The sequence below is a fragment of the Heterodontus francisci genome, chromosome 27 (genome assembly GCF_036365525.1).
Source record: "Heterodontus francisci isolate sHetFra1 chromosome 27, sHetFra1.hap1, whole genome shotgun sequence".
Classification (NCBI taxonomy): Eukaryota; Metazoa; Chordata; class Chondrichthyes; order Heterodontiformes; family Heterodontidae; genus Heterodontus; species Heterodontus francisci.
Window position 1 is genome coordinate 18,292,725 of NC_090397.1, and position 20,466 is coordinate 18,313,190.

General features: G+C 44.0%; 1 protein-coding gene across 4 annotated transcripts in view; it reads right to left on the reverse strand.

Moving 5' to 3' along the window:
- The window catches only part of aebp2 (AE binding protein 2), a 112,286-nt gene that overhangs the window by 62,141 nt on the left and 29,679 nt on the right, over positions 1 to 20,466 (reverse strand). For all 4 annotated transcript variants that reach the window (XR_010977632.1, XR_010977633.1, XM_068058944.1 and 1 more), the window contains exons 2-4: positions 14,875 to 15,082; positions 3,400 to 3,507; positions 1,121 to 1,307 (exon numbers count right to left, since the gene is read on the reverse strand). Coding sequence is in view for 2 of the 4 variants with exons in the window: in XM_068058944.1 (XP_067915045.1) it covers positions 1,121 to 1,307; positions 3,400 to 3,507; positions 14,875 to 15,082 (503 nt within the window). In the remaining 2 variants the exon portion in view is untranslated. The remainder of the gene's footprint in view (positions 1 to 1,120; positions 1,308 to 3,399; positions 3,508 to 14,874; positions 15,083 to 20,466) is intronic.

A 20,466-nucleotide genomic window follows, 5' to 3' on the forward strand; every position in this document is an offset into this window, starting at 1 on the left:
CCTTAAACCTCTGATTTAAAAGAGAACAATTTCAGCTTCTCCAGTCTCTCCATATAACTGTCCTGCATCCCCGATACCATTCTAACAAATTTCCTCTGCATCCTCTCCTAGGCCTTGACATCCTTTTTAAAGTGTTCTGTCCCATAGCAATACTGCCCCTCCAATTAAATGTTGACATATTAAAGCTTGCTTTAGTCAGTCTCTGTGCATCACTATTTGAATTACTTCCAAATGATCATCTCTTTCATCTGACAAAGAACAATTTTGAAGAGCACAATGTCTGTTCCTTCTATCAAGAGGAGCTCGATGATACCATGCCATCATTCTGAATGAGAAGTGACTGTCAAATGAAGCATTGTTTTTCATGAAGCACTTTTTTTCATCACGAGGCCTGCAGTTGAAAACCAAGTACAAGCATTGCTTATTGGATTGGGAACAAACTAATTGCCACAGATCCTCAGATTACTGACCTACACAAGTTCCTCCCCATTCGACAGGACAACTGAAGACATTTTTAAAATCCATCTGAAGTCAGAGATGTTGTAATAACTGTACACCGAGTGCCTTGCCAGGCCACTTCAGAAGGAAGGCAGGAAGAGTAAACCATGTCAAGCGAGACAGCAGTTGCATGTACGCTGGACCAGGTAAGAGTAACAGGTTCCATTTCCTGAAGGACATGAACCTGAAATTATCAGGCCACGAAGAGGCACATCCAAAGTAAATCTCCTTTCATCTGCCCGTCTTCAACTGCACCAGAACACCCCTTTATCACTATGAATATTTTCATTTCCTATACCAGTCAATTACAGGCCAAAAGTAACTAGGCTGAGAGTACCTAAACTTATATCACCCAAGACCTATTATGAATAGCTATCAAGTAAAGAAAATCATCCTAGCAGTCTGGACACAAGTAAAACCGAAGTCAAATGGAGAAAAAAAAAAGTACAATTATGCACATGCCCCCTCCAGCTCCATCAACCAAATATCAACTGTTGAATACAAAACTGTGGAAGCAAATCATTGCATCTTAAACCATCAGCCAGAGTTGGAAACAAGATTATTCATGACAACCAGATGCTGGTTGCAAATAAATTAGTTTAAAAATCAGATGAAAACTCACGTAGTGAGCGCCGTCGTTTATTTTTTAGCCTCCTTCGTTTGTTCATAACTGCTTTAGAAGGTGACTCCTCCTTAACCTTCGGTTGACTAGTGACTTTTGCAGAGTTTTGTTGACTGAAGTGTGTAGGTACATGACGAGCAAGGCCACCTTGCGATGCAAAGCTAGCAGTGCACCCACCAACAACACACTGAAAGAAAATACAACAGAAAAGGTCATATTTCACATTGCAATATCAAGAGTAAATCACTGCAGAAAATCACAATTGTACTGCAAGCAGAACATTGAGCAAATGTAACTGTTGCAGTTATATCGAGTAACTGGCAAGTACTGCAGTCCATGCAAACCAAATTGCTATTTTAAAAAGAAATGGTTTTCTGATTTAAGTTAACTGCTCATGAAGAATTCAGGTATTGATTTTCAAGATTCCAGATACCGCCAGGATGTCCATTCATTTTCATGCATTTATCCACTAAATCAGCTCCCTACACAAGCAAAAAAAAAATGAATATTCCAAAAAAGTCAGAGATGGGATTAGGTGGTTTATTTGCAAATGCACCAAGTCTTCAAAAAAAATTGGAGTTAAAAGCATTAATAACTCTTGAGGGATAGATATAGTAGTCATAATGGAGATACACTTTAGCTTTGGTGAGGACCAAGAGCTTAATACTCCTTCCTCTTGAACATTTTAGTGGAAAGATATATTGGCCTTGGAGGGAGCACAGCCCAGATTCACTAGAACTCTAGGATTTAAATGGCTAATTGAGGGCAGGTTGCATAAACTTGGTTTTTATTCCCTTGAGATTAGAAGGTTGAGTACGATTTCATGATCTTTAAAATGATAAAGGCATTCAATACTGTAGATACACAGACCATTTCCTTTGGTGAGGGAATCCAGAACAAGGGATTTTGTTATTTAATGGTATTAAGTAATTTGGAGCAAAGATAAGGTAGATGGAGGTGAAGTACAATGAGCCATGATCAAATAGAACAGTGGAGGAGGCTCGAAGGGCTGAATGGCCTACTCCTGCTCCTAAATTCCTATGAAAATGGTGGGACGGCAACATTAGCGAAGTGCCTACTGAAGTGCCTGAACATAATGATGAGAAGGCAAATCTGAAGGAGATCCAAACCAGTCTCACCTACCTACCCTCAGTTCCATAGTACAAAGCTCAGTGCATTAATTACTACCTGATGAGTTTCAGCTGCTGCCTGTTTGGGCTTTTCCTCCTCCCTTGGTCCTTAGCAGCTGTCAAGAAGCAACTCACTACTCGGTTTAAACAGAAGCAGACAACACAATTAATGCTAACTTACTAAATGGGTTACTTACTGATGTTCTAATTGTGTGTTAGATGGATATCGTTAATAATGTCCAACTGTTGTCAATTTGAGTTGAGTTTCAACATACATTTTCATGTCCTGATTACGCTATTGGAGACAATGGACAAAACACCAGCAAGACCTGATTGGTCAAATCACAAGTGTGTGTCAGTTATTTAAGATGAGGAACTCCATTCCAGGGACAAATTATGCACTGCATTTTATTAAAATGTTAGTTGCTTAACAGTTATGAGTGCACTAATAACCTATATCAGATTCTAACCTTCAATCCAAGTATCCAGTGAAAATACTGGTGCTACATTATAAACCGATCTAATGCTCTGTAGTTAATACCACTTTCCAATATCATGTTCAGAAAACCAATTAAGCTGCAGTTATGCTGTCATTTCATATCAATGCACTGCAATACTTTGAAAGTGTCAAAGTTCCAATTTCATGCCCAAAGGCAAGCAGTGAGATCCTGCCAATAGGCAGTCTTGCAGCATCTCAAGATCAAGTCTGCAGTCTTACTCTAGGCTGGTGAAAAAGGTGCTTTTTGAAAGTGACCAAGAACCCCCACTCTGAATTATAAAAATTAGCTCTGTTTTCCATTCACACAAGGGCTCAGGTGCAGAGCTCCTTTGTGTGACATTAATTGCAACCTGGATAGATTATATGCAGCTAGCAGCAGTCTGCCAGCTATGCATCATGCTACAGATATACTGGCCAGAGTCCAAAGACAGCTGTATATTCAGCCTTAATCTCTGCTACAACTGGTCTCCAAAGTCACATTTCAACCCAATAATGTAGTCTGCAACTCAAGCCAAACAGAAGTATTTTGGGAGCTCTGTATTTCCACAATTTAACATTCATGACTCGCGACTCATTCCCTACAAAATTGCACCGGTGTTCTTCTGAAGTCATGATTGCATAGAATTTGTAATACATGTTTTCACACTTACCTTAAAGGGCTTGTCTCCACTGTGTGTAAGCATGTGCCTCTGCAGCCAACTCTGACTAGTAGACGGTGTGTTGTATACTTTGCACCCTTTCCATAGGCAGACAAATACCTGAAAAACAAATTTGACAAATGTTTGAACTACTATTTTAAGAACACACTACTCAAGATGTGAGGAATTTTTCCCTCCTTTAATAAAAACTATTTTTGGTGAAACAGACAAGATAAAGGGATGCCAAGGTTCAGTAACTGAACACTTCTCTATTTTGGGCTACCACTACAACCACAGTGCATTGACATGCAATTTAGTACAGCTACATGCAAAGTAAAGCTCCATCTGCACTGCCCCAATGTGTCCAAAGGGCGGAAAAGCACTCATAGTACCAGTCTGACATCTTTTACATATCGATCATCCTTATAATCAGATAACTGACCTTTGTATTATTTATGCAAAGTTGTGACTTATTGTGCCAAGAACTCACACCCACTAAAAACTGAAGTGATAATTTCACAAGACTTTCACAGCTGGGAGAGGAGAGCTTTCATTCCATCAGTCTGGGCTGCTTTTGAGTCTGATCTTTATAATACTGATCCTTTTGGTAAGGGACTATTTGCAAGCATTGCAAAAACATTACACACCCTCTGGATTCAAGCCATGAACACTCCAAATTTGAGAACACACATCAAATCTTTTTCTTAATCTGCTACATATTAAGACATTACAAGAGGAATCTCATACGCACAAATTAGATCTTTAAAAAAATGGATTCAAGTTTCAGGTCAACAATCAGGACATCTTTTATAAACTTGCTGAATAAAGTTCACTGTGCTGACCGAGATGAGTAACAGACAAACATGCTCCTCATCTCGCAACTAGACCTTCTGGACTCAATATAGAGTTCAACAATTTCAGATTGCAATCTTTGCCCACCATTTTGTTTCCATTTCTTGTTGGCTGTGTTTGCTGACAACACAACCACTAGGCAGTGCAGTACTTGCACATCCTCAAATGCAGCCTCATGCACTGAAACGTCATTGTCTACAATGTTTTGGCAGCTGCCAGTAGTAAAGACAGCACTGTTCAATGTATCTCAAAAACAAAATGAAACCCAAATGCCCACAGTGGCTGCGATCGCCGCCTCCATCCCACCCCCACCACAGTATCCCGCTCCTTCCTGCCAGCGTGCTTCTCTTCGCCACTGCTTTCCATGCCAGTCTACTCGCCACTTGCTCCATGCCACGCCTCCCCCCACTTCACCACCACACCCCCCACCCCACCTGTGAGCCACTCGCCCCTGACCTCACCGCTTCATCCCCTCTGCTCTGCCCCCTGCTTCATCCCGCTCGCAGTCTCCCTCCCCTGCCTATCTTGTCGCTTTCTCTCGCCCCACTACCCCCGTGCAGAGAAGACAGACAGCAATTGCAGGTGGGAACGTGGACCAGAAGCAGGAGGGGGCTGGACACAGAGCAGAGGGCAGGAAGCAGCGAGGCAGTGGCCGAGGGGGGAGAAGTGGCGAGCAGACGCTGCAGTATGCAATGGCATTTTTGTGCGAATTAGTCCTGGTAAGCCGGGTGACGTAGGCTGCGCATGCACAACACCATACTGACAGCAACGGTCCATTCTGCGCATGTGCAAAGCTGGGAGCACCCTGAGGACGTCGACACCGGACTGCATTGTCAGCAGTCACTTAGTTTCTTGCTTGCACGTTTCAGTCTTAATCTAGTTTTGCTTTTGGACGGCAGCTGTTCATTATTCTGCCATTCACACCACCTCTGGACATATCTTTTGTCTCTTTACTTGCCCCATCATCACTCCGTATGACTCTGCCTCACCATCTCTTTTGTCAGTTAATGTCTCCTGTCTTCCGCCCTACCACAGACCTTCCCTTTTGTTCTTTTTCCACCCTCTTGCATTGACTTATTTAAAACCTATCGAATTCTGGTATTTTTGCCAAAGAGTAGTGCAAATTGCCTAAATACAGGAAAGAAATTAATTCTAGGTGATTGCAAGATAACTTTGGTTGCAAAAATCCCTTCAGCCCATTTGATCTTCTCTAATACCAACCCGAATGCAGCATCTAGCTGGGTCTTAAACCTATTTCATTTCTAACTCTTCCCAGTTTTGATGAAGTGATCTGAAATGTTAACTCTTTCTCTCTCCACTGATGCTGCTAGAACTGCTGAGTATTTCTAACATTTTTTGTTTTTATTTATGGTGGAACAGTGACCTGGTTTATTTAGTTAGAGATACAGCACTGAAACAGGCCCTTCGGCCCACCGAGTCTGTGCCAACCATCAACCACCCATTTATACTAATCCTACACTAATCCCATATTCCTACCACATCCCCACCGTCTCTATATTCCCCTACCACCTACCTATCCTAGGGGCAATTTATAATGGCCAATTTACCTAGCAACCTGCAAGTCTTTGGCTGTGGGAGGAAACCAGAGCACCCGGCGAAAACCCACGCAGACACAGGGAGAACTTGCAAACTCTGCACAGGCAGTACCCAGAATTGAACCCGGGTCACTGGAGCTGTGAGGCTGCGGTGCTAACCACTGTGGCAACTAAAAATACTGATGGCGCAACAAAAAGGGAGGCATCCAGCCCAAGAGAAATTGCAGCTATCAATAATGAGGCTGATGCCCAGTTTAAAGGGATGAATTTGAGGAGCAAGATAAGCTGGGGCTTCAGTTCAAAGAGATAACTGGGGAGAGAAAGAGAAACATTTTACTGTGCCAAACAAGTTGTCTAAAGAGATAGAGAAGGTAAGACTGTGACCAGACTTTCAAATACACCAGGGTGGAAAAAAAACAAGGTGTCAAAAGTGCATGTGCCAAATAATTGTGCAAAGCATGATGGAATAATTGCCAGAAAGTGTGACTGATACAGGAACACTGCACTTGTTTAAGAACCAGCTCAATACTGCATTAGGACTGGTATTCCAGAAGATCAAATGGGCTGAAGGGATTTTTGCAACCAAAGTTATCTTGTAATCACCTAGAATTAATTTCTTTCCAGTATTTAGGCAATTTACACCACTCTTTGGAGGAAAAAAACAGAATTCCATTTGGAATTCAACTGCGTGCTTGAAGAAGTTGGAATGAGAAGAAAAACAAACAGATCATGTAATTTGCACTTTGAAGAGAAATGGTGCCATCATTGTGCAATGAAATGAAACAATGTGGCAGACAATAGCAATAGTCTAGCTATCTTATACGGTGAGTCACCACATTTTTTCATTCCTTTTATAAAGATAAGTGCCTCTCTAGTAACCAGAGGTCGGGAACCTGCCTGATGGGAAACATTCCATGTGAACCAGTCTTACCACTCCACGGCAAGAGCACATTACCACCATGTGTGGCTTCCTGAATCTGAAGAGACAAGATAACAAATCTTTCACTGATCAAAGTCATATCTAAGCTTTACAAACACGAGAAAAACATGGCTTAATGTCAGAATACACTCAATCTAGGACCTGTACTGGAACTAAATGGCTAGTTGGATTACAATCTGCCCTTTTATCCTTCAGGCCAGAGTTTAAATTTAGCTTACACTCTGCCACCTACACAGGTCTTATGATGTTAGGGCAGTCTCAGCCTAGAGCAAAAACAGCCCATAGTTTTGCCGCAGTCCAAACTAAGTCCCAACGAGGCTTCAGGGATGATTAATGTGGGAACTAAATTGGATACTGTAGTATTGTGGGATTGCTTTTCTAGGTTGGGTTTACGTACTTGTGGAGCACAGTAAAATTAACTTCACTCTGCATTGGCTCCTAATTAACCCAATTGCTAAGTGATTTTGGCCCCTAGTACTGGCAACAGTGAAAAATTGATCTATTTCTCAGCAGCAAGCAACACAGCTTGAGGATAGGGCTAAGTAGCCAAGGATAACTATCAATCTGGAAGAATATACATATTTAGGTTAACTAATTGCAATCAAGCTTGAAACACCACCAGGTCACAACGACCAATTCTAGCAACACAAGTTTCATATTTCATTTTCTAACTTTACTTCATCATCTTCTTTTTGGAAAATGCTTTTTCTCTTCTACCTCCTGTAATGTTCTGTATTACTTTCTTTAGACACATACACCAAGGAGTATAATGTCCAAAAGATGCTTTCAATTTGTAGATAACATTAAGATAAATCAATCTGTCAGTAAATTGGGTTTCAGTATTACCATTAGGTTAAGCGTGTCAGTAAAATGTTTTAGGCACAGAGGGGAAAGAAAACAAAATCCCACAGGTCAAATCGCTAATGAGTTTAAGTTACCTGAAATTGCTTTGAATATAACAGGTACTAGTGAGATTTGTTTCGCCAATACTTCACCTGGCACTAAATAGCTCAAAGTCCTCTCTCTCGATACAAACCAAATTTGAGGAGACCAAAGTTAATAACTCTATAATTAATTAATTTATTTTAATTATTTGAATACGAGGTGAAATTTTACTAGTACACTTCACAAATTCATTAAAAAAAAAATCAATCCTGCTCAACCTCCTATAGATTGAAGTTGCAATGGCTCAAATGATGTTAATATTCAATAACATGGTTTGTTTATGTTTAGTTCAGTTTAGAGATACAGCACTGAAACAGGCCCTTCGGCCCACCGAGTCTGTGCCGACCATCAACCACCCATTTATACTAATCCTACACTAATCCCATATTCCTACCATATCCCCACCTGTCCCTATATTTCCCTACCACCTACCTATACTAGGGGCAATTTATAATGGCCAATTTACCTACCAACCTGCAAGTCTTTTGGCTTGTGGGAGGAAACCGGAGCACCCGGAGGAAACCCATGCAGACACAGGGAGAACTTGCAAACTCCACACAGGCAGTACCCAGAATTGAACCCGGGTCACTGGAGCTGTGAGGCTGCGGTGCTAACCACTGCGCCACTGTGCCGCCCATGTTCCATACATTTTTACTTGGATTCCTAATGGGAATCTATCACATACCAGGATAATGTATTTAAAATTACATGTCAATTCATAGATTATAGCAAATTATATTTACATATGAAATGCTTAAAACCCACATGGGGTGATAATATTGCAATTCTGGTGAGAAATGGGAGAGAAATTGAGGTAAATCAATTCCTCTGCATTTCTTTGCTAACTACATCATCTAATTTCCAGAGACCACAGAACAAGGGAAGGATGCAGTACATTACACTGAGCACAAGTGGAAAGGTGGTGGGACCTAAGCAAAAGACAAATCCAGGAACAGAATTAGTGCAATCAATGGGAGTACTGCTACTCAGCAGAGTATATGTCCATCTGAAAACCACAAATAAGATCGAGACAAAACATAAACCCAAAACACTGTGGTAAAAATATTTTTCATGGAATTTAGTAATCTTGCCCTAAAAAATGGTGAAGATTCAGACAAATTTGTACATTAAAGTCTATTTTTATATCAAAAGTAGAGTTAAATTACAAATTTATTTTCACATACATCAATCTCATTATGTTTTACAAAGTTTTCGACTAAGTTGATATTCTGATAGATTAGCCTGGGGTTTCTCAGCTCTGTCCTCACCAGCCTGTAATTTCCTTCATTAATGAGTGGACATGGGCTGGTCACATGAGGAAAAAAAATATATCTATGGGGTTGACTTTATACTTTGGGCACAATCGGCTACACAGAACAGTGTTGACAGTGTTTGCACAATGCATTTGCATATCACCAAATCTGCAATGAACCAGCATGATTGGGCATTTTTAAAATGTCATTTTTTTTTTAATGACACTAAAAATACTCCTTGCTATATTTAAGAGGCATCAGTGCCTTGTAAATATTGTCTTGCTTTACATTTGGTCAATCAAATACAAGTTTGGCAATTATTTCAGCCAATTGCTGATTTTTACCCTGCAGGTATGTGGAGCTTAATGAGACACCTGAGACTGCTTTTGAGTTTTAGAATTGGTAGAAAACCCAGAACAATATGATTCATTGAATTTAAACTTTTTGCCCACCCAAATGTAGTAGTATTTAATTATTTTTATTTGCTTTCATGTGAAATCGCTTCCCCCTCCCATAGACATTTGTACCTGGAGTTTCCACTCTGTTGTGCTGATTTTCTTGGTGCAGTTTGCCCAAACCAGCACAGACAATCATGGGAGTTTAAACACAAAGTACATTCAGTGCTAGTTTTTTTTTAAATCACATTAGAAGCAGCTGATGAAACCAGTTTTCAGTTGCACTAGTCACAAAAATAAGTATTTTTAATCTGTGACAATCCACCACCCAACAGAACAATTAGTTACTGCAGTATAGCAGCCAAGTTTAATAAAATTAGAAAAAATGTATTCAAAAGATGTTAAAACATTCCTATTCGTGTCCTTGCACCCAAAAGAACCATGCCAACTTCCGCAAAAGGCCCACAAACAAGCACAATTAAAAGGAAAGTCCCAATGGTGATTAACTCATCCCGGGGGTCTGGCCAGGTTTATGGGCAGGGCCCACTTCTAACATGATTTTTTTTTTTTAAAACTAGCACTGAATGTAATTGTTGTTTAAAACCCTGCAATCTTCCATGCTGGTTTGGGCAAACTGCAGAGAAAACCAGAACAGAGTGGAAACTCCCAAATGTCTATGGGGGGGGGGGGGGTGGAGAGAGAGAGAGAGAGAGAGAGAGAGAGAGTAAATTTCACACGCAAACAAATAAAATTAAATACTAATGTTCTATGTTCTATAGTGTAGGTCAGATGGTTTCACAGGTCGGCGCAACATCGAAGGCCGAAGGGCCTGTACTGCGCTGTAATGTTCTATGTACTAGATTTGGGTGGGCAAAAAGTTTAAATTCAATGAATCATATTGTTCTGGGTTTTTACCAATTCTCAAACTCAAAAGCAGTCTCAGGTGTCTCATTAAGCTCCACATACCTGCAGGGCAAAAATCAGCAATTGGCTGAAATAATGCCAAACGTATATGCGATTGACCAAATGTAAAGCAAGACAATATTTACAATGTGAGCTTGACATTGTGGACATCGTCAACCAGGCCCGATGTATGGAAAACAGCCATATGTTCAGATGTTTGCCACTGGAGATTTAAACACTCCCTTCTGCACTTGTCCCACCTACTGTATGACTACAACAATAATGATCAACAAAAACTACAAATCAACATTAAACGCCAAGAGGAAAAACAAAAAAAAGTCATGAAATATAATAGAAAGGAAGGAAATACTGTAAGTTTTTGGTGGTGGGGATGGTTGAGCTCAGAGGGGAAGAGTTCCTCACAGCTTCAGCAAGTTTTGTAAAATGGTAAGTAGCATTACATACCTTATGCTTGCCCCTGTATTTTTTCACGATCAGTGAAGTACACAACATTGTATCTCAAATCAAATGTTTCAAGTAAATTTACTACATCACAATGCATGAATCACAACTTTGTTTAGGCTAGTCTAGTTTCCAAACTATCCACGAGCAACATCATTAGAGATTTGCTAATATGCAAGCCTGTTATATTTTTGTGAATTTCAAGTCAAAACAATCTATTTTAAAACGATGTTGAATGAACAGCTTAATACATCTTGTGATTTGAGTAACAATCTTAATGGAACATTAGTCTGTTTTTCTGGTCTGTGTGGGTAGGTACGACTGAGATATAGAAACTGGGCAAGTGGTTAGACAGAAACCAGTGAAGAGACAGAAAAACAAGCCAGTTATTTCAAGAAATGATTTTTGGAGACAAGACAAGACAAGACGAGAACACAGACATATCGCAAAAATTAGCTTGAAGTAAAAGCCCAAGAGCACAGGATAACTGAGATTAAGCAGTATTTGCACAAATGTCAAATACCAGCCTAACAACCGCTGCAAACTAAGTATTAACTGTTGCTGTGCATTGAAATGCCATATAGACAGCATTAAAAAAAAAACTGCAGCACCATTTCATTGCAAAGGGAAGTAGTATGAACCAATTGTTACATTGATTTAGTAAAACACATCCAACAATTTAGTATTCACTATCTTCAAAGTCTCACAATTAAAAACAGGAATTAAATCCTTCCAAGTAAAAACAAAAAATAGTGCAGAAATGTTTTTTGTCTCAATGCTGTGCAAGAGCTCTCAATAGCCTATATGATGACAGACATTTGACTTTATGCTCAGGAATTCAGCACAATTAAGGAAAACTCAGATTGTTACTACTTATTATTTAAAAAAGACATCATACATCTGTGCATTCAGAAAGAGAAGGGAGAATAGTCAAAATGCTTTGAAGTTCCCCTACATGGAGATGGAAGCAAGCCAAGCCACATTCATGCACACAGTGGCTATAGGTAGACTATCAGGGACATGGATGCAAGACAGTCAAAACCCAAAAGGAGGAAAATTTGGAGTGGGTGTTATGGAGGAAGAAAGGAAAGAAACAGTAACAAATACAAATCAATGCATGTGAAGAAATCAGTTTAAAAGTTCAGTCCTAAAATCTAATTGAGGATTTGATATTCTTCCAGTTAATTACACCAAAACAGCTGGCAGCCATCTCAGAGCAGAACAGAAAGCAGCCACAGAGCATGCTGCTCACCAGGCCCATAACATGTGGATTTATTGCCTCCTATAATGAAAACGCATCACATTCGGGGGGTGGGGGGGGGGGGGTAGAAGAGAGGGGGTGGGGGGGGGGGAAAGAGAGGGGGTGGGGGGGGAAGAGAGGGGGTGGGGGGGGAAGAGAGGGGGTGGGGGGGGAAGAGAGGGGGTGGGGGGGGAAAGAGAGGGGGTGGGGGGGGAAAGAGAGGGGGTGGGGGGGGGAAAGAGAGGGGGTGGGGGGGGAAAGAGAGGGGGTGGGGGGGGAAAGAGAGGGGGTGGGGGGGGAAAGAGAGGGGGTGGGGGGGGAAGAGAGGGGGTGGGGGGGGAAAGAGAGGGGGTGGGGGGGGAAAGAGAGGGGGTGGGGGGGGAAAAGAGAGGGGGTGGGGGGGGAAAGAGAGGGGGTGGGGGGGGAAAGAGAGGGGGTGGGGGGGGGAAAGAGAGGGGGTGGGGGGGGAAAGAGAGGGGGTGGGGGGGGAAGAGAGGGGGTGGGGGGGGAAAGAGAGGGGGTGGGGGGGGAAAGAGAGGGGGTGGGGGGGGAAAGAGAGGGGGTGGGGGGGGAAAGAGAGGGGGTGGGGGGGGAAAGAGAGGGGGTGGGGGGGGAAAGAGAGGGGGTGGGGGGGGAAAGAGAGGGGGTGGGGGGGGAAAGAGAGGGGGTGGGGGGGGAAAGAGAGGGGGTGGGGGGGGGAAAGAGAGGGGGTGGGGGGGGGAAAGAGAGGGGGTGGGGGGGGGAAAGAGAGGGGGTGGGGGGGGGAAAGAGAGGGGGTGGGGGGGGGAAAGAGAGGGGGTGGGGGGGGAAAGAGAGGGGGTGGGGGGGAAAGAGAGGGGGTGGGGGGGGAAAGAGAGGGGGTGGGGGGGGAAAAGAGAGGGGGTGGGGGGGGAAAAGAGAGGGGGTGGGGGGGGAAAAGAGAGGGGGTGGGGGGGGAAAAGAGAGGGGGTGGGGGGGGAAAGAGAGGGGGTGGGGGGGAAAGAGAGGGGGTGGGGGGGGAGGAAGAGAGGGGGTGGGGGGGAGGAAGAGAGGGGGTGGGGGGGGAGGAAGAGAGGGGGTGGGGGGGGGAGGAAGAGAGGGGGTGGGGGGGGGAGGAAGAGAGGGGGTGGGGGGGGAGGAAGAGAGGGGGTGGGGGGGGAGGAAGAGAGGGGGTGGGGGGGGAAGAGAGGGGGTGGGGGGGGAAGAGAGGGGGTGGGGGGGGAAGAGGGGGGGTGGGGGGGGAAGAGAGGGGGTGGGGGGGGAAGAGAGGGGGTGGGGGGGGAAGAGAGGGGGTGGGGGGGGGGAAGAGAGGGGGTGGGGGGGGGGAAGAGAGGGGGTGGGGGGGGGAAAGAGAGGGGGTGGGGGGGGGAAAGAGAGGGGGTGGGGGGGGGAAAGAGAGGGGGTGGGGGGGGGAAAGAGAGGGGGTGGGGGGGGGAAGAGAGGGGGTGGGGGGGGGAAGAGAGGGGGTGGGGGGGGGAAGAGAGGGGGTGGGGGGGGGAAGAGAGGGGGTGGGGGGGGAAGAGAGGGGGTGGGGGGGGAAGAGAGGGGGTGGGGGGGGAAGAGAGGGGGTGGGGGGGGGAAGAGAGGGGGTGGGGGGGGGAAGAGAGGGGGTGGGGGGGGGGAAGAGAGGGGGTGGGGGGGGGAAGAGAGGGGGTGGGGGGGGGAAGAGAGGGGGTGGGGGGGGGGAAGAGAGGGGGTGGGGGGGGGGAAGAGAGGGGGTGGGGGGGGGAAGAGAGGGGGTGGGGGGGGGAAGAGAGGGGGTGGGGGGGGGAAGAGAGGGGGTGGGGGGGGGAAGAGAGGGGGAAGAGAGGGGGTGGGGGGGGGAAGAGAGGGGGTGGGGGGGGAAGAGAGGGGGTGGGGGGGAAGAGAGGGGGTGGGGGGGGAAGAGAGGGGGTGGGGGGGGAAGAGAGGGGGTGGGGGGGGGAAGAGAGGGGGTGGGGGGGGGAAGAGAGGGGGTGGGGGGGGGGAAGAGAGGGGGTGGGGGGGGGGAAGAGAGGGGGTGGGGGGGGAAGAGAGGGGGTGGGGGGGGAAGAGAGGGGGTGGGGGGGGAAGAGAGGGGGTGGGGGGGGAAGAGAGGGGGTGGGGGGGGAAGAGAGGGGGTGGGGGGGGAAGAGAGGGGGTGGGGGGGGAAGAGAGGGGGTGGGGGGGGAAGAGAGGGGGTGGGGGGGGAAGAGGGGGTGGGGGGGGAAGAGAGGGGGTGGGGGGGGGAAAGAGAGGGGGTGGGGGGGGAAAGAGAGGGGGTGGGGGGGGAAAGAGAGGGGGTGGGGGGGGGAAGAGAGGGGGTGGGGGGGGAAAGAGAGGGGGTGGGGGGGAAAGAGAGGGGGTGGGGGGGGAAAGAGAGGGGGTGGGGGGGGAAAGAGAGGGGGTGGGGGGGGAAAGAGAGGGGGTGGGGGGGGAAAGAGAGGGGGTGGGGGGGGAAAGAGAGGGGGTGGGGGGGGAAAGAGAGGGGGTGGGGGGGGAAAGAGAGGGGGTGGGGGGGGAAAGAGAGGGGGTGGGGGGGGAAAGAGAGGGGGTGGGGGGGGAAAGAGAGGGGGTGGGGGGGGGGAAGAGAGGGGGTGGGGGGGGGGAGAAGAGAGGGGGTGGGGGGGGGAAGAGAGGGGTGAAAGAGAGAGTACACAGAAAAAAGTCCGTGCCATGCTGGATCATTGAATACTTGTAATCTAAGCACCAAGCAAATGTGGTAAAGAGTTCATACAGTACAAATATGATACATTACTTGCATTACTACAGATATAATAAAAATCAAAACCAAACGAGCAATCTACAATATAGTCAGTAATACATGTCCTTCTAAACTACATCTAACAGGAATAAAACAATTCTATTCAAAAGGACAAGCTTGGTTGACAAGTACCCGATTTCTAACAAATGCACAGTCAAGTAACCACTACTATACCTCATTCATATTTTATCTTGGCACTCAGCTAACTAAATTTAAAGGAATAAAGAGAAAAAAACAGACCCCTCCACGTTGCCCATCCACATGTATTGAACGGATGTGATCTGCCAAATCTGGACTGGAGCTGAAACTGGTATGGCACTGGTCCCAGCAGCAGTTGTAAGTGATATTCTTTCCTGAAGAAGTAGTACTTCCATGACCATTTATCAGCGCAGGAGTAGAGCGTCCACTGGAGATGGTACTGTCCATATCCATTAAGGTGCTGCTGATACTTTGAAGAAAAAGCAGTATTTTTAATAAAGTGTAAGATAACATCCATCTACAATACACAATGAAACACTGTATAAAGATCTTCACCCTGCACTGGAGACTCTCTTAGTAGACTTGCCAGAGTAATCTCAAGTGGTCTGGTCATTAAAAAAAGCATTTGGAAAATGGGTTCCATGGCAATCATAAAATTTAAATGTCAAAATTTAATGAGGGAATCTATATAAAAGCATAAGATCACAGCTGGAGTAGTGCGTAATTTCGCACTCCACACTCTAGGAATTCTGTTGAGGACACAGAGCAGACTCAGCAAGATACTGCCAGGTATGAGGAAATGCAAATATGAAGACTTGAAAAATTCAGGCGGTTTTCATTAGATAATCGGTGGTTAAGGGCAATTTCAACGCTTAAAAGTTACAAAAGAATGGGACAGAGTAGATATCAATAGACTGTTTCCATGTGATTGAAGTGCCTAGAACAAGGAGTAATAGATAAAAGATTAAACATGAAGAGCTTTATGGCAAAGAGCCAGAGAACTTTTTTTCCACAGGAGGTTGTACAACTGGAGTTAGTAATTGAAGCAGAGACTGTCAACTGTCAAGAATAGCTCAGTGGTTGAGGGAAAGGCAGGGTGGTGAGCAAGTAAAAAGGGATGGAGGATCAGAGCAAGCAAATAGGACTGTGTTGATAACAATTACCAACACAGACTGGGACAAACAAAAATTTGCAAAGTTTTAGAACACATGGCCAATGCTAGTGTCCATTAGGAACTTATCACCCGATAGCTGAAATAACAAGACTTAAATTCTAACTAATTCAGTGTGAATTGAAACGTTTCAGTATCCAATTTCAAATTTTAAAATACCAAGAGGGCCTTTAGCCCTAATGTTCAAACTTTTTACTGTTGGGAGTCAAGTTAAATAAGGCTGAAGATATATTTTGTTAGATGCTTCACAATTATGGCTGTAAATCACAGGTTACTCAAAAACACATTTATAGTGGGAACTGCAGCTCTGCATTGCTGAAAGCCATAACCAATGTAATTGGGCAGAAGAGTTAAGGAATGACTAACTGGCTCAACACTACTGACAAAGATATAAAATAGGGGTTTACCCCCTACCCAAGGCTCCAATGAAAATATACACCTTCTCAAAATGTAAACTTCCGGAAAATTAACCTGTTGAATTATTTAATTTATCCATCTGTTGCCTAATTCAATGGCATCACAATGCCTTAATTCAAGATTTTTAAAACAAGTTAAGGATGCACATGGAAACGCATAGCATTAACATAGGATCAACATAGGGAAAACTTAGTATTCAATCAGAAGTACAGTACTTGAGCCTCTCAGAATAGATAGGATACCTTACACTGATTAAAGATCACAACTTGTCAACACCATTCTTTGTGCATAATTGATAAAATTTAGGGGAAGAAATGATATTTAACAGGCAACTTTTACATCAGTCTCTACCCTCAAACGAAAACTACTAGACGAGTTATCATTGGTCAAGAAACCAGAAAAGGTCAGCAACTAAATGTATTACTTTACAATATTAATGGCAGTAACTATATATTCTGCATTGTTAACCAGTGCAAGCGCAGCATCCAATTCTTGTAAGGCTGACTGGATGCAGTAAACTTTTCATTTTTCTTCAGAACAGCATAGCAATCATAATCAGGTAGGTTTCACAATTTGTTTGTCCTTTCATCTAAACATTATCTATGCCTTTGATTTTCCACTCAAATCAAGTCAATAGTTTATTTACAAGGATCCATTTTTTAAAAAGGTTTAAACTTAAATACAAGTAAAACTCTTTAAAATTCTCTTCACAACAGTAAAGGAGTTCGGGACTGCACATCCTCTTCGGTGAAACTTCAAATCAGTTGTCTGATGCGGTGCCATACATCGATGCTGTTTTATTACACGTCTTGCATCAAACAGAAAGAGAATGCACGTGTCACACAACTACACTATCCCATCATCGATAATTCTGTCTCTTCAACCAAATCAGCTAGCTGCCTTGCATATTCATGAACCTCAACCTCCATCACAAAGCAAAGGTCAGCACTTCTGCTCTTCCCCTTGGATTTTGACACTAATCATAGTTGTGGTTATGGCTGCCAATAATCTCTCATTCACCCTTTTCAGGAATTTTATATTTTCTCTCAACACTCCTTTGTATGGCGCCTTGGATGTTTACAGTTGCAATTGCCTTCTCAGCAGGTATTCTAGCTGGATTCACGTAGAGATCTTTGCCACAATCTTTTCCACACACTAGGTCATTGCATCAATCCCAGCATGAATTGGAGGAGATACCCTCTGCAGAGACAGATTCCTTTCATGCTTAGTCTAGTTGCTCTTACTGCAGTTAAAAAAGTACTAAGTGCTTGTCACATGTTTACCACAATATCAAAAATAGAAACTACACCATGACATGGCCAGACTAATTTGCAGTTTCTACATCTCAGTAGATCAATATCCACTTTGATGCACTCACACAAAGCTTCTGACAGCATCTGGGAATGACAGAAGATTGTGCCAAACTTAATGACCGCCTTCCACACTTTTTGGACAGCAGCTTGAATGATAACACAAACCTGCGTAAATCAAAGCTAACTTGCAAAAATGTAGGAGGAGAGAAGGTTGGGTGAGGGAACAAAGGAAAAGTCTGCAGTCAGATGCAAGGCAGGAGTGATGAAACAAAAAAAAAAGGGCCCCAAAACACTCCTTCGGGGACTACAATGATTTACTTCTACTTAATTAAGAACACTGTATTCGCTGCTCGCAACATAGTTTCCTCTACATTGGGGACACCAAACGCTGACTGGGTGATCTTTTTGCTGAAGACCGCCATTGAGTCTGCAAACATAACCCCAAACTTTCAGTTGCTTGGCATTTTCATTTTATTCCCTACTCAAACTGTTGTGCTTCGTCTCCTACACTGTTCTAATGAAGCTCAAGGAACACCACCTCATCGGGCAATTAGGCATTTTACATTCTATTTCCATTCTATGATTTACAAGGAAAAGGCAGGGACTGGGACCAGCTGAGTTGCTCTCAGAGCCAGCATGGACACGATGGGTTGAATGGTCTTCCGTGATGCGACCATTTTATGATTCTACAAGCTTCTGGACTCAGTTCCAACAATTTCATATCAGAACCCCCCGCTCCCATTTTTCCGGGCAGCAATGATCCTGCGATCCTGTTGCCATTTACACCTCCTCGAGACCCATCTTGTATGTCTTTACTTGTCCAATAACCATGCCAATTTGTCTAGCACCACAACTTCTTTTGTCATTTAACCACTCCTGCCTTCCATCCGCTCACAGATGCTGGTTGACCTGCTGAGTATTTCCAACATTTCCAGTTTTTAATATGAAAGGTCTAGCATGTCCTTTCCTGTTAGTGCACTCAGCTCATTTGACACCAGTGTAACCACATAACCACACCAGGGCGGCACAGTGGTTAGCACCGCCGCCTCACAGCTCCAGCGACCCGGGTTCAATTCTGGGCGCTGCCTGTGTGGAGTTTGCAAGTTCTCCCTGTGTCTGCGTGGGTTTCCTCCGGGTGCTCCGGTTTCCTCCCACAAGCCAAAAGACTTGCTGGTTGGTAGGTAAATTGGCTATTATAAATTGCCCCTAGTATAGGTAGGTGGTAGGGAAATATAGGGACAGGTGCTAGGAATATGGGATTAGTATAGGATTAGTATAAATGGGTGGTTGATGGTCGGCACAGACTCGGTGGGCCGAAGGGCCTGTTTCAGTGCTGTATCTCTAAACTAAACTAAACATTACCTCTCTATTGCCATACTTCAGAAAAAATAACTCAGTGGGCAGCTGGACCATAAGCACTTCTGTGTGGCACTAATCCCATTCTGTAGTACAAGTCACTTTGTCACACTATGCAAATAGGATGTCCAGTGTCAGGCACCTTAAAATATCTTATTGAAATATATAAGATTTTGAGGGGGCTCAATAGGGTAGATGCTGAGAGGATGTTTCCTCTCATGGGAGAGCCCAGAGCTAAGGGGCACCATTTTAGAATGAGGGGGTCTCCCATTTAAGTCAGAGATGAGGAGGAATTTCTTTTCTCAAAGGGTCATTAATCTTTGGAATTCTCTTTCCCAGAGAGCAGAGGAGGCTGGGTCATTGACTATATTCAAGGCTGAGTTAGATTTTTGATCTACAAGGGAGTCAGGGGTATTGGGGGAACGGCAGGAAAGTGGAGTTAAGGCGACAATCAGATCAGTCATCTGATTGAATGGTAGAGCAGGCTTCAGGGGACAAATGGCCTCCTCTTGCTCTTATGATCTGTTGACCAGTCAAAAATTATGCTACTTTTTTTTCAATGTTACACAATACTTGCGCTCAACAAGTTTCTGAAATGCTTCTGGCATTGCATCTCGTCACAGATTTGGTCACTGGCTCCAGATCCCTCAGTCACAAAGCGAGAGCAGCAACTTTTTATTGCAGCATATACAGAAGCAAAAATTGCAGCTTTTAACTTCTTTTCCGGATTCCATCCCTCACCTGTACAAAGAAGAATTATTGCATAGCTCCACAGGTTGATTAATTATAGCTCAGTGCCAACTTTGAGCTTCATTGTGTTCACTTAATTTAATGAATGGTTTCTTTTTCAAGCCTATGCTCAATTTGACAGAATAGTATTAGCATACAACGCGAGTTATTGTTCTCTTCCCTCCATATCCTGAAACTGGGAAAAATCTATTACCTAGTTGTCTGAAAACTTGCACATCCATCATTTTCTCCAATTTGCTCAAATAGAAATCAAGTCAAAAGGGTGCTCAAGGCAATATCAGTAAACTGAATAAGAATTCTACTTTTATGCAGGCAAAGTGCTGCTCATTTTTATTCTAATACAAAAATGATTGAACTAGGCTTTTGAAAAGTCTATATTCAACTCAAGTTCAAAACAGCTACTTCAGCATCACTGAAGAAATTTTACTTTTACAAGTACAGATTCTGAAAGTATGAGAATGGATCCAATCCCTCCTCTCATAGTTGCAGCTGAGTGCAACACCATAGTTAACTGTAACTAAGCATTTGCTCCTGCACAGCTTAGTTTATAATTCACTATAATGTATGTGACAGCTATCGTGTCTATGCTCAACTGCAGATACATCATGGCAAGCATCTAGAAAAGCAGACAGAGCACAAACTACAGTATTCGGCTACATGAAAATCTGGCTCCCATAAGTTTTGATCAAGCTTACTTCCATCCAAAAATGTAGTAAAACAGGATTCTTAAAAATAAAAAGATTGCTTGATAACTTGCTAATGTCTAACTCAGTTTGAAAAGTATGTTCAAAATTCCAATTTCAAAATGGCTTTTTCTTCCCTTGAAAATGTATTCCAAAACAGCAC